A 19,146-nucleotide genomic window follows, 5' to 3' on the forward strand; every position below is an offset into this window, starting at 1 on the left:
AGCTCTGTCGGTGTTTTATACTGCTTTTGATGGAGGAAAAAACAACAATGTAAATCGAATACAAAAGCCCTTTTTTATCTGATAAGCCATTTTAATCTGACCTCCCACAGGAGAGTGCAGCCTACCATCCCATGCCTTCCCCAACCCAAGGCCCCTATGAGAGAGACCTTTAAAGAGGAGGGGATTTGACCAAACAATCCAGCTCTGTAAGTCGGGATGGAGGGTGGACAGGGAGCAGGGTCGTGCTCCAGCCAGGCTGTGGAGGCTGAGTACCCCACCCAGGGGACAACTTCTCCAGCCAGCGGAGGAGGGGATGCAGGGCTGGGCTCTTGCAAGCACAACGGACTGATCAATACACGCAGCTTGATGGTGGAGACTGAAGGGCTGGTGTCGGTGTACTCGGCCCCCAAATACCAGGGTCACATGGTGGTCAACCTATCCCCCCAGCAGGAGCAGAATGGCCGGGGAGTGGGCGGAGGAGGGGGACACCCACAGCTGCTCAACCCCAGCGCTCTACCCCAGGGCATGGACCCATGCTTCAGGCCCGACCTGATCCTGTACTCCGAGAACACGCTGCGGGCCTGGGGGGATGGAGGAGTCGGGGATTGCTGTGAGACCACCTTCATAGAGGACTTGGCATCCGGTTCCTCTGCCGGCTCCAAGGATACGCTGATGTTTGCCGATGGCAAGTTCCTGGACATGTCTGTGGAGGATGCAAAGATCCAGACCCTGTCCTATGACGATGATGAGTTCCAGGACCTGGAGGTAAGGCTTGGGGCTCTGTCTTTTATCATAACACATTACGCTGTAAGGTATGTAAGAAACGCATGAATATATTGCTGTATGGTTAGACGTTTGTGTTATTGCATTTAGAGCCAAATAATAATGGACCAGATGGATTTCTGAGGTTTTTGTTTGAAGGAGAAAGATCTCTTGGGTCCTTTAAGATGTCTCACCACCTCTGATTCAGCAGGCATTTCCCTGCTCAATAGGCCTCAGCAGACCAGGCAGGGAAAGACATGTACATTATGTGGGCTCAGGTGGATATATTGTTTCCCTATCCCTGGGTCTATGTGACCTTCAAAGACTAGTTATTTTAATACTAAATGTTTGCAGGAAACATTTGAGTCGTCACTAAATTGTTGGTTTCTGGTGTTGCCATGGTTTCTGGTGGTTGTCACTGGAGTAGTCAAGGTATGCAACATTTTTATAGCTCATTCTTAATTAATATGATCTTTGTTACAGTATGTTGTAAAATTCTAGAGAAAGCAAAAAATACCGCCACTGCTTCATTTGGCCTTTTATTCACTACAAAAGTAGCTCCTTGGATTCTCATCGTGGTTTGTTTGAAATACACAGCAATTTAATAATATGTGAGGTTCCCACAGAATATTTGTAGATGACGACCATCCTTAAAATGTATTGCACATACTATACCTCATACTTAGAGATTCTCTGGTAGTTTTCTATACTTAGCCAGTAGCCGGCCTTCACAAGCCAAAAGTGGTCCCCGAAAATTGCATACTACGTCACGTGTAGATATGTGCACACCGTTATTGCTCTCTCTTTCACTCTGCTGTGTGTGCATCTTGCTAGCTGTCACTCAAATAGCAAGGGGCTAAAGCTCATTGGCTGGAACTCAAATTGCTTGGGGGCTGGCCCGCTTGGGGGAACATTTTGGGAAAATGGTGCTGCACAGCTTCCAGTAAACAGTCACTTTCAAACTAAGGATTTTGTGGCTAATTGAGGTAAAACAGGAATTCTGCTTATAGATTATGCATTTATGAACTACATATTAACACATCCAGCCCAACGCGGGAGGTTTTAAAAAAGACTTACAAGTTGCCAAAGTTCCAGAGCATGTCAACATAATTCCCCTGGGTTTACAGTATTGGACTGCCCATCACAATGTTCTTACAGTACTTGTGGAGTAAAACATGTCTAAACCTTCCAAATTTACATAGGCTGTCTAGGTTACTACCTAAGTCCTTTCAATATCTTATAATTTACTGTGCCCTCTGACCTTTTTATTACCGTTAGATTTAGGCACTGTGTGTGGAATGAGATTAGTGAATTATACATTTTTGCCGTCTTGTTCCGTACCCATCTGAAGTTAATCAGCTAGTCTGAGGAGGTGTAATGATTTTAGTGTCTTACTAATCCACCCTCCAGGGCAAGAATGCCCTCATAATTAGGGCCAAGCTTTTTGGGCTTTTTTGGGGGCATTTTGCTTTTACCGGTATTTCAAGCATGATCCACTAGGTTTGCTCAAGCTGATTGTAGCTAAAAACAGGTAAATTTAGGAGCAGTTAAATGGGAGAGTCAATGAAACCAACCATGGAAGTATAATGTTGTCAATTCGGGGGTAGCCCAGACCGGTTTGAGATACACTGTGTTGGCTTGGCAGTCGCTGGACCCGGGTTTCAGTTTGCCCATCATTGTCCAATTGGCATGACTGGTTGTGCCCCTGTCTGGTTGAACATATGTACAGTGCCCTCTCGGTGCAAATCGACTGCTAGAGAGCACAGCGGTGCAAGCTCAGTGCCTGAACAAATGTGTTGAGGTGAGGAAAACCAGAGCCATCTGAAGTAAAGAGAATTAACATTTATTTCAACAACACATCAGCAAGACCACCATATGCTGCGATATAGTGCAGTCTTCTGTAAACCTCTCGCCTTTCTTGACCTGCATCTAAAGTAGTCACTCTTTGTGCTTTCACAGAGCGAGTACTCGAGCGACTCAGAGAGTGAAGACAACTTTCTCATGATGCCACCGAGGGACCACTTGGGCCTGAGCGTCTTCTCCATGCTGTGTTGCTTCTGGCCCTTGGGGATCGCTGCCTTCTACCTGTCCCATGAGGTAAGGACTACTACACTGTCAATGACACTACACACACCACGGTTGCGTCACCACTAGTAGTTACAGTAAATATCAAGGCAGTCTTAGGAGAATGTGTATACTCTCACACAATAAATAACCTAAAGAAGTAAATCATTTATAGTTTTAGGTCATCATAGTATTAGGTGCAAGGCTCAAAAGTACAGTGCCTAGTGAAAGTCTACACACCCCTTGCACACATCTTCACATTTTGCTGCCTTAAAATTTAATCTAAAAAGGATTACATTTTTATTAAAACATTTTATCTACACATTTTCAAAGTGTCCTAATTAATACATGTCTTGATTGTGTATGTCCTCACACCCCTGAGTTAATACTTGGTGGAAGCACCTTTTGGCAGCCATTACAACAGACAGTGCCTGCAGAAAGTATTCATATATTTTGTTGTTACAGCCTGAATATATATAAAAAAAAAAAAAAGTTTATTTATTGAAAATAAAATCTAAGAAATATCTAATTTACATAAGTATTAACACCACTGAGTTATTACTTTGTAGAAGCACGGTGATTACAGCTTTGAGTCGTCTTGGGAATGTCTATATCAGCTTTCCACCTTTGGATTTGGGGATTTTCTCCCATTCTTCCTTGCAGATTTTCTCAACTCATAATTATCAGCTTCCATTCAGTCAGCGCATAAAACCACCTCGCCAGGCCAAATGTATACAATATTAACAGCCTTTATATCTATTATAGACATAGGCCTTCAGTGTGTGACAGGTTGGTGATTCTGAAAGGACAGCAACCGTAATACCAGTGCACTCATGTAGGAGAGTGCACTTTCTGTTAAACACAAAGGGCCAATGGTGTAGTGGAGGGTAAACGCAGGTATAAGCCGCATACCCACTTTTTCAGTGGGCATTGCTTATACTCACTTCTTATTCCCTACTGATGCATATCCAAATAGTGTAGTGGAGGTATACGATTTATCAATTATGTAGAACAACAGGGAAATCATGCACAAAGTAACCTACACAATCGCAAAGCATGTGAAATATATTCACATAGCCTAGTTTCAGCGGAATATCATTTGCAGGCAGCAAGAGTGTGCATCTCTCAACTGGTTTTGGCATGGAGCAGCTCACCGAAGAATGACATCGGTAGCCGGTACGGTAGCAAAGACGTTTGAACTTATATCTACCAGTAAATGCTAACTAAGGCAACAATGGGTATGCAAACCAGGTATGGAAAAAGTTAAGTCCGAAGTGTTGGTTAGTAGGCTATTTGTGATGCGCAACTGTCATATGCTGTTTGCGTCAGGGGCGTAGTTATGGATCGGGCCTGGGTGGACAGGGGAGCCAGGCCCTGACAGGCACACCCAATCAGATTGATGTGGTTTAAGCATTGTTGTGGACAGACCATTACATGTTTTTATTTTCATTTTATTTTAAAAAGTGTGATTTTGAGAGTGGGGGAAAAAAACAAGAAAGAAAATACTTTGGGGCAAAATTAGAGTATACCCACTTCTCCAGGTACCACTACACCACTGCATAGGGCCGAAAGGTCAGACTGAGGTGTTCTCTCATTTGTGTCTGGAAGTAGCTAGCTAGCCAACTTTAGCCAGTTAGCTTGGGTGATTTGGTTGGGACAAGCATGCATTGGCTGACAAGCTGCAGAAGGACGAGTAGGCTATAATTCCCCATCGTTTATCAGTGCAATTGTGACAGCCAATTGGCTGAAATTTCAGAGGGTTTGTCTAATGTTCCTTTGTTAGATTTGAGCTCATCTTGCTCTGGCTAGCATTAGTTGTTGATCTTGTTGATGTGCATAACTGAGGGAGAGCGAGAGTCTACCTTTTCATGATTGTTTGATCAATAGGACTGTAAAGTTCCCAAATTTAAGAGGACTCCCGTGGTGTTTACATATTTGTAGAAATCCATTCAGGTGTATTTTGTGGCTTTTGGCAAATGCATTCTAATGATCTAATGTCGTGCTGTTGCAACTGCCTGTAAACACAGTCTAGTTCAAAGTGAATGATGGCAGGCCCATGTTGCAAATTACTTATTTGTATAAAGGTCTATTGTAGTTCTGATTGGCTATAGCACACCGGTCTGTGTAGACTCCGGTACTGGACGAGACAGATGTTTTTTTTTTTTTTCTGAGGTTGTATATGAACATATTTCAATAAGATTTAATGTTGATAAAATGCTGTCAGTTCCACTTTAAATGCAACAGTGTTTCACACACACAAGTTATTTTCAAGGAAATGGCTAACAGCAAGTGTGTTGCAATAAACAAAGTTCCACTCACCAGGTGATGATCATTTGAAATGTAACTTCTTGTTGAAAGTTCTTCTTGAAAAGAGAGAAGCTAACAAATTAGCATCAACATCCTCTTTAATAACACCTGCTATAGCCGACAACGAAAGCTAGCTAGCTAAACCATGGGAAAACTACTGCTCGCTATTGCGCAGTAACTTGTTGGCCTTCAAGAAGGCAGAAGTTTCCATACGTTTTAGTAAAAACTTGAGATTAAATCAGAACAGCATTGAAAATAATACAATTATCATTATTATAATCATTATTTTATAAATCCTTAGCCCTTCTCTGAAGGTGTAGAAAGCCCATTGTTCCCCACTGTGTTTGGGGTTAGCAATAATTTGTAGAGTTGCTCTATTTTCCCTCGGCATGCATCTTTTCACTATTCCGAATGTCTAAAGAATCCATATGTTCTGAAATATGAATATAGAAATACTGGACATTTTGAACTCTTATGGTGGTGATTTGACACAATTACAATCATGGTCTTGAATTGGGCTCGCATTTTTCTGGTCTCAGTCTCGCCCCTCCTCCGGTCTTGGTCTTGACTTGGATTCGATTTGGTCTCGAACACAACACTGCTTCATGGTAGTGATGGTGTTGGACGGTTGATGAACTGTGATTGGTTTTCTCCAGACATAGCGCTTTGCATTCAGGCAAAATAATCATATTTTCGTCTCATCAGACCACAGAATCTTTTTCCATATGCGCTCAGTCTTTCACATGCCTTTTTTGCAAACTTCAGGTTTGCCGTCGTGCTTTTTTCTCAGGTGTGGCTTCTGTCTGGCCACTCTCCCATAAAGCCCAAATTGGTGAAGTGCTGTAGTGACTGTTGTCCTTCTGGCAGGTTCTCCCATCTCGAACAAGGAACTCTGTAGTTCTGTCAGAGTGGTCATTGGGTTCTTAGTCACCTCCCTGACCAAGGTCCTTCCTGCCCTGTTGCTCAGTTTGGGCGGATGGCCAGCTCTAGTCAGTCTGGGTAGTTCCATATTCTTTTCAATTTCCCCTTTGATGGAGACCACTGTGTTCTTGGAAACTTTCAACACTTTTAGAAATTGTTTTATACCTTGTATGCCTCATCACAATTCAATCTATGAGATCTACAGACAGTTCCTTGGACTTTATGGTATAGTTTCTGCTTTGACATGTACTGTCAACTGTGGGACTTTATATAGGCAGTGTTTCTGTAACGGCTTTCCTCTTCCTCTTCATCCGAAAAGGAGGAGCATGGATTGAACCAAGACGCAGCTTCGTGATATGACATTATATTTATTTCACAAGGACGAAAACGAACACGAAAATATACTTGAACAATTTACAAAATAATAAACGATGTAGACAGACCTGGACGACGAACTTACATGAAACACGAAGAACGCATGAACAGGAAAAATGACTACATAAAACGGACGAACAAACAAAACCGAAAACAGTCCCGTGTGGCGTAACATACACAGACACTGACACAGGAGACAACCACCCACAACAAACAATGTGAAAACACCTACCTTAATATGACTCTCAATCAGAGGAAATGAAAACCACCTGCCTCTAATTGAGAGCCATATCAGGTCACCCTTAAACAAACATAGAAACACATAACATAGACTACCCACCCAAACTCACGCCCTGACCGTCAAACACATACAAAATAACAGAAAACCGGTCAGGAACGTGACAGTTTCCAAACTATCATGTACAAACAATTGAATTGGCCACAGGTGGACTCCAATCAAGTTGTAGTGACGTCTCAAGGATGATCAAAGGAAATTGGAGGCACCTGAGCTCAATTTAAAGTGTCATAGCAAATTATATATTCTGTATTTAATATTCAATAAATTTGCAAATATTTCTAGAAACATGTTTTCACTTTGTCATTATGGGGTATTGTGTGTGTAGATGGGTGATAAAATAATATTTTTTTAAATTTATAATTTGGCTCTAACACAACGAAATGTAGAATAAGTCAAGGGGTATGAATACTTTCTGAAGGCACAGTGCCTTGCTCAAGCTCAGTACATTTGGTTGCGAGGCAATGATGGACAGCAATGTTCAAACATCTCAGATTTTCTAGGAAATTTAAGTCAGGACTGAAACTGAACACTCAACCCCTTGTGAAAAGCCATGCTGGTGTGTCTTTGGCATGAACATTTGTGTAATTTTCATAATGAAAAATTAAACTATCTGGGGGTAGAGTGAGGAGGGTTTTCCTCTAACCTTTTACCTGGGCTTTGCTCCCTATTTCTTTTGATCCTGACAGACTCCCCAGTCCTTGCCGGTTACAAGCATACCCTTAACATGATGCTGCCACCACAATACTTGAAAATACAGAGGGTTTCGCTCAGTTGTATTAGATTTGACCCAAACGTGTGTGTGTGTTTTTGAATTTAGGCCAAAAAGTAAATTTCTTTGCCATATTGTAGGGCTGGGCGGTATACCGTATTTTACGAAATACTGGTATCGAGGCACGGACCAGGTTGGGTTTTTATGTTACCTTCTATAATTGTTTGAATGTTTGGTTTGTTAAATGTGATACGCCGTGTGTAACGTCCCATCCCCCCCCCCCCAAGCGTTCTATAATTACACTTACAGTGGGGAGAACAAGTATTTGATACACTGCCGATTTTGCAGTTTTTCCTACTTACAAAGCATGTAGAGGTCTGTCATTTTTATCATAGGTACACTTCAACTGTGAGAGACAGAATCTAAAACAAAAATCCAGAAAATCACATTGTATGATTTTTAAGTAATTAATTTGCATTTTATTGCATGACATAAGTATTTGATACATCAGAAAAGCAGAACTTAATATTTGGTACAGAAACCTTTGTTTGCAATTACAGAGATCATACGTTTCCTGTAGTTCTTGACCAGGTTTGCACACACTGCAGCAGGGATTTTGGCCCACTCCTCCATACAGACCTTCTCCAGATCCTTCAGGTTTCGGGGTTGTTGCTGGGCAATACAGACTTTCAGCTCCCTCCAAAGATTATCTATTGGGTTCAGGTCTGGAGACTGGCTAGGCCACTCCAGGACCTTGAGATGCTTCTTACGGAGCCACTCCTTAGTTGCCCTGGCTGTGTGTTTCGGGTCGTTGTCATGCTGGAAGACCCAGCCACGACCCATCTTCAATGCTCTTACTGAGGGAAGGAGGTTGTTGGCCAAGATCTCGCGATACATGGCCCCATCCGTCCTCCCCTCAATACGCTGCAGTCGTCCTGTCCCCTTTGCAGAAAAGCATCCCCAAAGAATGATGTTTCCACCTCCATGCTTCACGGTTGGGATGGTGTTCTTGGGGTTGTACTCATCCTTCTTCTTCCTCCAAACACGGCGAGTGGAGTTTAGACCAAAAAGCTCTATTTTTGTCTCATCAGACCACATGACCTTCTTCCATTCCTCCTCTGGATCATCCAGATGGTCATTGGCAAACTTCAGACTGGCCTGGACATGCGCTGGCTTGAGCAGGGGGACCTTGCGTGCGCTGCAGGATTTTAATCCATGACGGCGTAGTGTGTTACTAATGGTTTTCTTTGAGACTGTGGTCCCAGCTCTCTTCAGGTCATTGACCAGGTCCTGCCGTGTAGTTCTGGGCTGATCCCTCACCTTACTCATGATCATTGATGCCCCACGAGGTGAGATCTTGTATGGAGCCCCAGACCGAGGGTGATTGACCGTCATCTTGAACTTCTTCCATTTTCTAATAATTGCGCCAACAGTTGTTGCCTTCTCACCAAGCTGCTTGCCTATTGTCCTGTAGCCCATCCCAGCCTTGTGCAGGTCTACAATTTTATCCCTGATGTCCTTACACAGCTCTCTGGTCTTGGCCATTGTGGAGAGGTTGGAGTCTGTTTGATTGAGTGTGTGGACAGGTGTCTTTTATACAGGTAACGAGTTCAAACAGGTGCAGTTAATACAGGTAATGAGTGGAGAACGGGAGGGCTTCTTAAAGAAAAACTAACAGGTCTGTGAGAGCCGGAATTCTTACTGATTGGTAGGTGATCAAATACTTATGTCATGCAATAAAATGCTAATTAATTACTTAAAAATCATACAATGTGATTTTCTGGATTTTTGTTTTAGATTCCGTCTCTCACAATTGAAGTGTACCTATGATAAAAATGACAGACCTCTACATGCTTTGTAAGTAGGAAAACCTGCAAAATCGGCAGTGTATCAAATACTTGTTCTCCCCACTGTATTTTCTATTTCTTACATCTGCAAACAGCTAGTTTGTCTTTTCTTAGCAAGTTGGGCCTAAATCGTGTTAGCTGCTAATGCTAATCGCTAATTAACTGGCTAGCTAGCTAATAAATGTACTGAGACAGAACAAGCGTAACTGGCTATACAGCTTGATAATACCAGTGATGGGATAGACCTAAATCAGTATGTTGTTTGTGTGACAGTATCTTCTAAATCAAAGAGGAATATGCGAAGCATGAATATGTTAGCTACATGAAGTATTATAGCCAAATATTATAGGGTCCCTTAGGAAACACTTATTAACACTTTTCTTCCTACCCTGTCACAATAACTCCTCCTGACATTTTCATTCGTTGTCATGTCAAACAACACTGTATTCAAAGTGCCCGCTATTATATTCTAACTATAGAATTGGAACAATCATTCTATTTTCATGATTCCAACAGTTCACCAAATTGTTTTGCTCTAAATCGCAAGTCAAATCACAATTGCAACATTAGGTTAAAAATAAGGCCTAGATGTTTGCCATTGTGCAGCCCTATGCCTATGTGGCAGTGTGGAAATTACCTCAAATGAGTGTAGTAAATGCAGAAAATTATTTTGGGTTGAATTGAACAGTAAAAAAACAATCAGAATGAAGAAGGACACATTCTAAGTGATTTCAATGGATGTGTTGCCACCCTAGGGTCACTCACTACAAATAAAGCAAATGTAGAACTTTTATTATTCAAAAATATAAAATACAGTCGGTCATACCGTGATATAAACTCAGAAAAAAAGAACCGTCCCCTTTCAGGACCCTGTCTTTCAAAGATAATTGGTAAAAATCCAAATAGATCAGATCAGACCTAAACAGATCTTCATTGTAAAGGGTTTAAACATTGTTTCCCAATGAACCATAAACAATTAATGAACATGCACCTGTGGAACGGTCGTTAAGACACTAACAGCTTACAGACGGTAGGCATTTTTTTATTTTACCTTTTATTTAACTAGGCAAGTCAGTTAAGAACAAATTCTTATTTACAATGATGGCCTAGGAACAGTGGGTTAACTGCCTTGTTCAGGGGCAGAGCGACATATTTTTACCTTGTCAGCTTGGGGATTCGATCTAGCAACCTTTCAGTTACTTGTCCAACGCTCTAACCACTAGGCTACCGGCCACAATTAAGGTCACAGTTATGAAAACTTATGACACTAAAAAGGCCTTTCTACTGACTTTGAAAAACACCAAAAGTAAGATGCCCAGGGTCCCTGCTCATCTGCGTGAACGTGCCTTAGGCATACTGCAAGGAGGCATGAGGACTGCAGATGTGGCCAGGGCAAGAAAATCAATGTCCGTACTGTGAGACGCCTAAGACAGCGCTACAGGGAGACAGGACGGACAGCTGATCGTCCTCGCAGTGGCAGACCACGTGTAACAACACCTGCACAGGATCAGTACATCTGAGCATCAGACCTGCGGGACAGGTACAGGATGGCAACAACAACTGCCCGAGTTACACCAGGAACGCACAATCCCTCCATCAGTGCTCAGACTGTCCGCAATAGGCTGAGAGAGGCTGGACTGAGGGCTTGTAGGCTTGTTGTAAGGCAGGTCTTCACCAGACCTGCTTTAATTTGGAACATTCAAAAAATCTTTCACTTTGAAAATGTGGAGTATGTGTAGATCAGTGTGTAGATCAGTAGGGGGGGAAAAATCTATTTGTCATACATTTTTAGATTTTATTTTAAAGCAGCAGAATGTGACGACTGCAGGGGGTGTGTAGACATTCACTAGGCACTTTTTGCCTAGTGAAGCCTATTCCCCCTCAGGAAACTAAAAAGATTTGGCATGGGTCCTGAGATACTCTAAAGGTTCTACAGCTTCAACATCGAGAGCATCCTGACTGGTTGCATCACTGCCTGGTACGGCAATTGCTCGGCCTCCGACCGCAAGGCACTACAGAGGGTAGTGCGTACGGCCCAGTACATCACTGGGGCTAAGCTGCCTGTCATCCATGACCTCTACACCAGGTGTCAGAGGAAGGCCCTAAAAATTGTCAAAGACCCCAGCCACCCAAGTCATAGACTGTTCTCTCTACTACCGCATGGCAAGCGGTACCGGAGTGCCAAGTCTAGGACAAAAAGGCTTCTCAACAGTTTTTACCCCCAAGCCATAAGACTCCTGAACAGGTAATCAAATGGCTATCCAGACTATATGCATTGTGTGCCCCCCCCCCCCCCCCCCCCCCCCCCCCCTTTACGCTGCTGCTACTCTCTGTTTATCATATTTGCATAGTCACTTTAACTATACATTCATGTACATACTACCTCAATTGGCCCGACCAACCAGTGCTCCGGCACATTGGCTAACCGGGCTATCTGCATTGTGTCCCACCACCCACCACCCGCCAACCCCTCTTTTTACGCTACTGCTACTCTCTGTTCATCATATATGCATAGTCACTCTGACCATATTGTCACGGCTCTCGTCGTAATGAGGATCGGACCAAAGCGCAGCGTGGTAAGTGTTCATGATTTTATTTGATCACAAAACACTCGAACAAAATAAACAAGAGGGAAAACCGAAACAGTTCTGGAAGGTGCATAAACTAAACAGAAAACAACTACCCACAAAACACAGGTGGGAAAAAGGCTGCCTAAGTATGATTCCCAATCAGAGACAACGATAGACAGCTGCCTCTGATTGGGAACCACACTCGGCCAAAAACAAAGACATAGAAAACATAGAAATAAAGAAACTAGAATGTCCACCCTAGTCACACCCTGGCCTAACCAAAATAGAGAATAAAAGCCTCTCTATGGACAGGGCGTGACACATATGTCCATACTACCTCAATCAGCCCGACTAACTGGTGTCTGTATGTAGCCTCGCTACATTTATAGCCTCGCTACTGTTATTTTTCACTGTCTTTTTACTGTTGTTTTTATTTCTTTACTTACCAATTGTTCGGCTAATACCTTTTTTTGCACTACTGGTTAGAGCCTGTAAGTAAGCATTTCACTGCAAGGTCTACACCTGTTGTATTCGGCGCACGTGACAAATCAATTTTGATTTGATTTTGTCAAGATCTACTGGCAGGAAGGTATTCATTGTTAAAATGGAAAGAAAGTATCTCAATATTCTTTATTCCTTTCCAATGTGCCAGACAGTGGATCTGTTGCCTGTGTGCCTGTTTTTTTGTTGTTAGATGCATCATGTATTCAATATCAGTATTCAATATTCCTGTGTGTTTCAGTATTTAACATTTTGTAATATAGGACAGCAGAGCTACGGTCGTGGGGGCTGCCTAGTAGGTAGAGAACGGGATGAAATCTCTGCATTAGCTGTTGCTTTTTTTCAGCTCACAGGTCACCAATGGCAGTTAGGAGAAAAAAAGAAGATGGTTTATTTTCATATAAAATAAATCAGGGACCTGATTAAGCTTTTTCAGTCCATCCTATTTGGAAAAATAGGACAATTTGTTTACAGCCAAAGCATGCGCCTAGACAATGTTATTTTCTCTGTAATGTAAACCATGGGTTTGTTATGGCACCATGGGGACCACTAAGGACACCATGAGATTGAATCCTTGCTATTTGCAGGAAGGGCTTAGCTGTAATAACAGTATAACACAAAAAAACATGCCTTTAGTGAAAAGTCCCTGTTGTTTCAGACCATTTACAACATAAATCCCCTATAAAAACATGTAACCTTGTACTTTGTATAGTTTTACCATCTTGATTGCATCTTAGAGCCAGGAAAATGAGCAAAAAGACATTGATTCAGTTGATAGATGAGAGTGGGCTTGATGAAGATGTTAGACAGTTGTTTTCCCTGTGTGTGTAATGATCTCTGTAATGATCTGTGAGCTGCTCGAAGCCTCTGGCAGCAGCCTGCTACCCACACTGAATCACTCTGGTCTGACTGCACGTCACGACTCACACACCTACATCTCTCTCTTATGCTCCAGGTTTTTATAAAGTCTGCTTGGTTGGCATGGGCAACACAGCCCACGCTAAAATCAATTTCCTAAAATCCAACTACAAAGCCTTGTAGCCACAGGATACAAAATGTTGCAATCTGAAATTAAAACAGAAAGCCACATCGCCATGGTGGTAGGTTTTGAAGAGCTTTAGGGCACGTTTCAAACTCAATCCACGGAGGGATTGTCGGCTGGCTTTTGCTCCTCACTTGTACTTGATTGATTAATTAAGGTCACTAATTAATAAAGAACTCTCCCCATCTGGTTGTCTTAACAGGAAAAAACTAAAAACCCACAGACACTGGGCCTTCCATGGAATGAAATTGACACCCCTGGTTTAGGGTATCATCAAAGATAAGTGTAGTGAGGTGCGTACTGGCGGCAGAGAAGTCAGGCGCAGGGAGAGCGAAAATTGATTTACAACGGTGTCGTTTAATATCCATAAACCACCGTCAACAGAACAATACAATAAATGGGTCAAACAAAACCCGGTAAATACCAGCATACCGTGCACAAGCACTACAAGAAACAATTACCGAGAAGGACATGGGGGGGAACAGAGGGTTAAATACACAACATGTAATTGATGGAATTGGAACCAGGTGTGATGGAAGACAAGACAAAACCAATGGAAAATGAAAAGTGGATCAGCGATGGCTAGAAGGTCGGTGACGTCGACCGCTGAATGCCGCCCGAACAAGGAGAGGGACCAACTTCGGCGGAAGTCGTGACAATAAGCTATTCTAAGCAACTAGTATAAGTTCCTGAATGGAACAGGAAAACGTTTTGACTCTCAGTGAATTGAAAACCCATCCACAAGCATGTTAGACATGCTCCAGAACTTTGGCAACTAGTAAGTCTTTTTTGAAACCTCCCACTTTGGGCTGGATGTGTCAATTCTATAGTTCATATTTTATTTATTTAACCTTTATTTAACTAGGCAAGTCAGTTAAGAACAAATTCTTATTTAGAATGATGGCCTAGGAACAGTGGGTTTACTGCCTTGTTCAGGGGCAGAAAGACAGATTTTAACCTTGTCAGCTCAGGGATTCGATCTAGCAACCTTTCAGTTACTGGCCCAATGCTCTAACCACTAGGCTACCTGCCGCCCCGTATCTGCATAATCTATGAGCAGAATTACTGTCTTACCTCAATTAGCCACGAAGTGACTGTTTTCTGGAAGCTGTGCAGCGCCATTTTCCCTTCATTTTCCCACACTTGGGCCAGTCCCCCCCCCCTAGCAATTAGAGTTTCAGCCAATGAGCTTCAGCCCCTCGCCATTTGAGTTCCAGTTAGCAAGATGCACACAGCAGAGCAGAGGGAAAGAGAGAGCAATGCACATATGTGACGTAGTACGTAATTTTCTGGGTCCACTTTTGGCTCGTGATCGACTACTTTCAGAACTACTGTCTAAAAAGTATACAAAATTACCGGAGAATCTCTTGAATTAAATATCTGCTGATCATCTTCCTCCTATGAGTTGTCCACGTTGGCTTTTTAGGAAAATCGAAGGTGGTCTGCAAAACATAATGAAATCAAGGAAAATGCAGTCTTGAGAAAGCCACCTACGTACACACAAAAGCTGTTGAAATCATCTCTTCAAAAAATGCTACAGACACAACTTCCTGTTTGTGCAGAATGGATCGGCACTGACGTGTTTATTGGATCAAGAGGTAGAAGCCAGAACATAATTAAGAACATTATTGGTATTTACATTTATGGAAATTGGGTAATATGACAATGTGATAATTGGATGGAAAACCATGCATAGATTGACAAAGGAACTGCTTCAGTAAGGCTCAACAATTTTCTGCTCCAGCCTGTATTTATGTAATATAAAGATAATCCATGTTGTCTACAGCCCACACATACAGAGTGTGTGCCATAGCATAGGTTTCCTTTCAACACCTCCCCCAGGAGTTTGTTTCAAATATCAATCACCTTGAGTGCACTTTAATCAAGATCAGGTTATTGCTTATGGACTCTCTCTGTGAAGATGTTCCTCAGTCTCACGCTCAAAGCAGAGCAGAGCAGAAAGCAGCTTCTGTGTCGATTGGTAGAACGTTAATAAGAGCTGTGTTTTGAGTGGTGCACTTGGTTTCTGCATCTCGAGAGCAACTAAAGGCCGTTGCCCCATTTTAATTGGTTCCCGTTACCTTTTGTACTGCTCACACTCCAATTAATATCCTCCTTTTGAAGAGGAACGAAGCAATCAATACGCAGCTCTTTGGGGCGACATGGTGTAGGGGGAAAACAGCTTTAATCACAACCAATCTAGATTTCATGGATGAGATTGCAGGGGACCCCCCCACCCTCTCTATTAGATAAACAACCCAGTAGCTATACAGTTGCCTGTTAAAAGGGAAACTAATCTGTCAGAATGACTTGGATTTCTGCACAGTATTAGCTGCAGTTTTTGCTCATTAGTATTTTTCTTCCTCCTATTCTGTTGTGACGACGTATCAATGTGATAAACTGATTGGCTTTCCAAAAAGTCATCAGCATAAGAGAATTTCGTCTTTTGTTCACCCAACTTTGAACATAAATCCAATGCTATGGTGACATCATTTTTAAAATTTCATGTTAGTTGACAACTCAACCAAATGTAATTTAAAAAATAGACGTTGAACTGACGTCTGTGCCCATGGGGATCCTTACTCCTTACTGTTACTGTCTCAAACTCAAAGGAGAAGCATGAATTGGCTTTCATCGAAGCGAAACTCCCAGACTGACTCGGACAGAATTGATGGCAATTAGGCTGAAACTTAAGCCTGTTTTGTATAATAATAATACATTTGAATTTGTATAGCGCTTTATATTAGTTATCTCAAAGCTCTACTGAGGATTTTTATATATATATCATACATTTAGAATGAAGGCAGGTAAAATGGCAATAGTGTGCTAGGTGCTAAATACATTTTAGATTGGGACTAGGACTCAGAAATATATAGTCTGCAGTAGTGGATTTTAAGGCCAGTTTTAAAAGTTCAGAGTGATGGAGTGGCTCTCAGATGGTCAGGGAGACCATTCCATGGGCAAGGGAGCAGAAGGCTCGGTCCCCCATAGACGTGTCTTGGGGACATGAAGCAGTAGGGAGTGGCTGGAGCGGAGAATGCGAGGTGGCTTGCTGATTGAGATGAGGTCGCTGATGTAGGTGGGACTCCATCCATTCAAGGCTTTAAATACAAGCATGAGACTTTTGAAGTTGATCCGGTAGTTGACCAGTAGCCAGTGGAGTTGGGCCAGGATTGGGGTGATGCGGTCTGACTTCTTGGTCCTGGTCAGCACACTGACAGCACTGTTCTGGATTGGTTGGAGCCTCTGGGGGTCTCCCAGCCAAATCACTACAAACAGTGCTTTGTCGTAGTCGATCCGAGAGAAGATGAAGGCGTGGATGAGTTTCTCTGCGTATGTCCTGTCAATAAATACTCAGATCATTGCAGACACAGTTCCCGTTTTCTTTTCCTGGGGTAAGGAATGTTTTTGGGATTTTCAAGTCCCTCAGTTGCCTGATTCCCTTTTTTTTGTTCAAGCTGGGCTGAAAAGTGTTTGGGTACAGTTTCTTTCCACTTTCATTACTGTTATCTGCAGTGAAACAGTTGAGGATGACTATGTCCCTCTGACTCATCTGGCAGAGTGGAGAGCTCCGTTGATCATGCATATTGCAACCACCACCACACTACTTCCCATCTCTTCTGGGACTTAGAGGAAACTATCAGAGCGAGTAAATTGTGAAATACATATTCAAGCAGGGGTTGATCTCATCTCTAGTTAGGCACCAACCCAAGGGAAACCTGGAGGAGAACGGGCCAGTTTGGAATGAAATCCTTCCATTTATCTCTGGGGATGCTATTTGGGGAACATGCATAACTCTTTCAACATTTTAAAGTGCATTTATTTCTATGGAGGTATTTCCCTGGTTTGAATAGGCCATTTACTATTTCATTTTAGTGCTGGGCTATATATCGAATTAATTTGAGTTTATGTTTTAGCGCGATATTCCAAATGCCTGTATTGTAAGAATCAAGTTTACTTATGTTTTCTTTTAGTTTTTATGAATGCAAATGTCTGCTTGTTCTCATGTTGTCTTTTTGGTCTCGTCTCCTTCGCTCCTTCTGCTGTGACTGTGCACCTATGCTGTGCACCTTCCCATTTACACACACACACACACACACACACACCAAGGCCCTCCCCCTGCCACTCATAACAACAAAGATGAAAGATCACCTCTTCCTCTCTTGACAACAAGCGGATTCCACTCGCTATTTGCGTTTGGGTTGGTCCAACAGAATTGGTTATATGGACACCGAAACACATTGAGACAATATTTTACTGTAATAGACGATAACGTAACCTTTCTAACAAATACTCTTTTTATGTTTCAACTCCTTAAATTTTGCAAAGAGCACACCCTACTAAAACGGGAGTATCAATGAACATTATTTCTGGAAATGACTGAATGCACAGTTTCTATCTGCACGTGTGTCCTGGTGGCAGCATTTTAGCCGCAGACTATTATACTGTCTAGTTTGGTTTTGTGCACAAGTGTGCATAAGCATAAAATACTGTTATATAAGGAATTGGGAACTCGTTCTCATTCTGAAAAACAAGGTAGGCCACATGATTTCAACATCCTGAACAAAGTGAACAGGCTAGCATGCTGTTCAAAGAGTTGGAGATGGACAGAAGGGTGTGTTCAGGGTTACCAGGTCTAGCTAAAATTGAGCCCAAGGACCTCTCAACCTGGCCAAAAGACCTGAAAACTAGCCCCATTTTTTTCACAGCAAGAGAGGAGTTGACATGTTTATATAATAAATCATTTTTTCCATAACGTTATCGAGCCAATTAAGAAGGAATATCGTAGTAACTTGTAACGTAATTAAAAGAGTAAAAAGTATTATTTTTCATAACCGTGATATATGGTCTGATATACCAGGGCTTCCAACCAATTAGCATTCAGGGCTCGATCCAGGTTTATAATTGTAAATACATCCCCTTTGCACATGTGCATAACTATAGAGAAATCGGACAGGAGAGTTTGAGTGATGAAAGTTGGACAGACGATCTGAAAATCTCTGCGCAAGAAACAGATGAAGAACATAAAAAAACTGTTTGGCTATTTTCTGGCAATTGGGCCGTTATTATGTGCCAGATGTTAAGACTATACACCATCATAAATGGCCTATTTGTGAGATTGACATTTCAATAGGCATAGGCTACAAACTAAAATCTGGGTTTATGATTGTAATTGAATTTTGACATGGGTTTGCTAAGATAAAGGCAGGTAGCCTATAGCCCCTGATAGGCCTACATCTCATTTCAGATAATCTACAGTAGCCTAGACAAGATGTAGGCAAGATGTGAACTGAACGATTTAGCAGTTTGCCAACATGAATAGATTTGGAGGTAAGAAGTGCTTGTGTTTCCCAATAGCCTGCTGGAATAGGATACTGAGGGGTCATCATTTCAATCACTGAATTAAATATTAATAATATGTATATGAACTGAATATGCTGGTCAACAACAGCCAGTGTTTTTTTTTTTTTTTTTTTTTTTTAACCTGTAGTCTAATCTGACTGTTACCATCAGTCTAATGCATTCTAACAACTGATCTGCAATTGCGATAGAGTTTGATAACTTCCAATTGAATGAACGAAACATGCCCATTAGCATACAGCATAATAACACAAGGCTACAACAATAAACGGAAGTTATAGGCTATTTATGAAATCGGTTTGCCAGCTCCAGGTAGGCTACACAAGTGGCACAACTTGATTTGCAATGACTCCAGTGATATCGCCATTTCAACATTTATTGTATCAAAT

The 19,146-nt window shown here is 42.0% G+C and overlaps 1 protein-coding gene across 1 annotated transcript in view; it reads left to right on the forward strand.

Annotated features, from left to right (window-relative positions):
- The window catches only part of LOC120017586 (synapse differentiation-inducing gene protein 1-like), a 51,994-nt gene that overhangs the window by 13,261 nt on the left and 19,587 nt on the right, over window positions 1–19,146 (forward strand). Inside the window, exons 2-3 of the mRNA XM_038960442.1 lie at window positions 111–765; window positions 2,722–2,859. Of these exons, the coding sequence (XP_038816370.1) occupies window positions 217–765; window positions 2,722–2,859 (687 nt within the window). The 5' untranslated portion in view covers window positions 111–216. The remainder of the gene's footprint in view (window positions 1–110; window positions 766–2,721; window positions 2,860–19,146) is intronic.

The sequence above is a fragment of the Salvelinus namaycush genome, chromosome 22, assembly GCF_016432855.1.
Source record: "Salvelinus namaycush isolate Seneca chromosome 22, SaNama_1.0, whole genome shotgun sequence".
Taxonomy (NCBI): domain Eukaryota; kingdom Metazoa; phylum Chordata; class Actinopteri; order Salmoniformes; family Salmonidae; genus Salvelinus; species Salvelinus namaycush.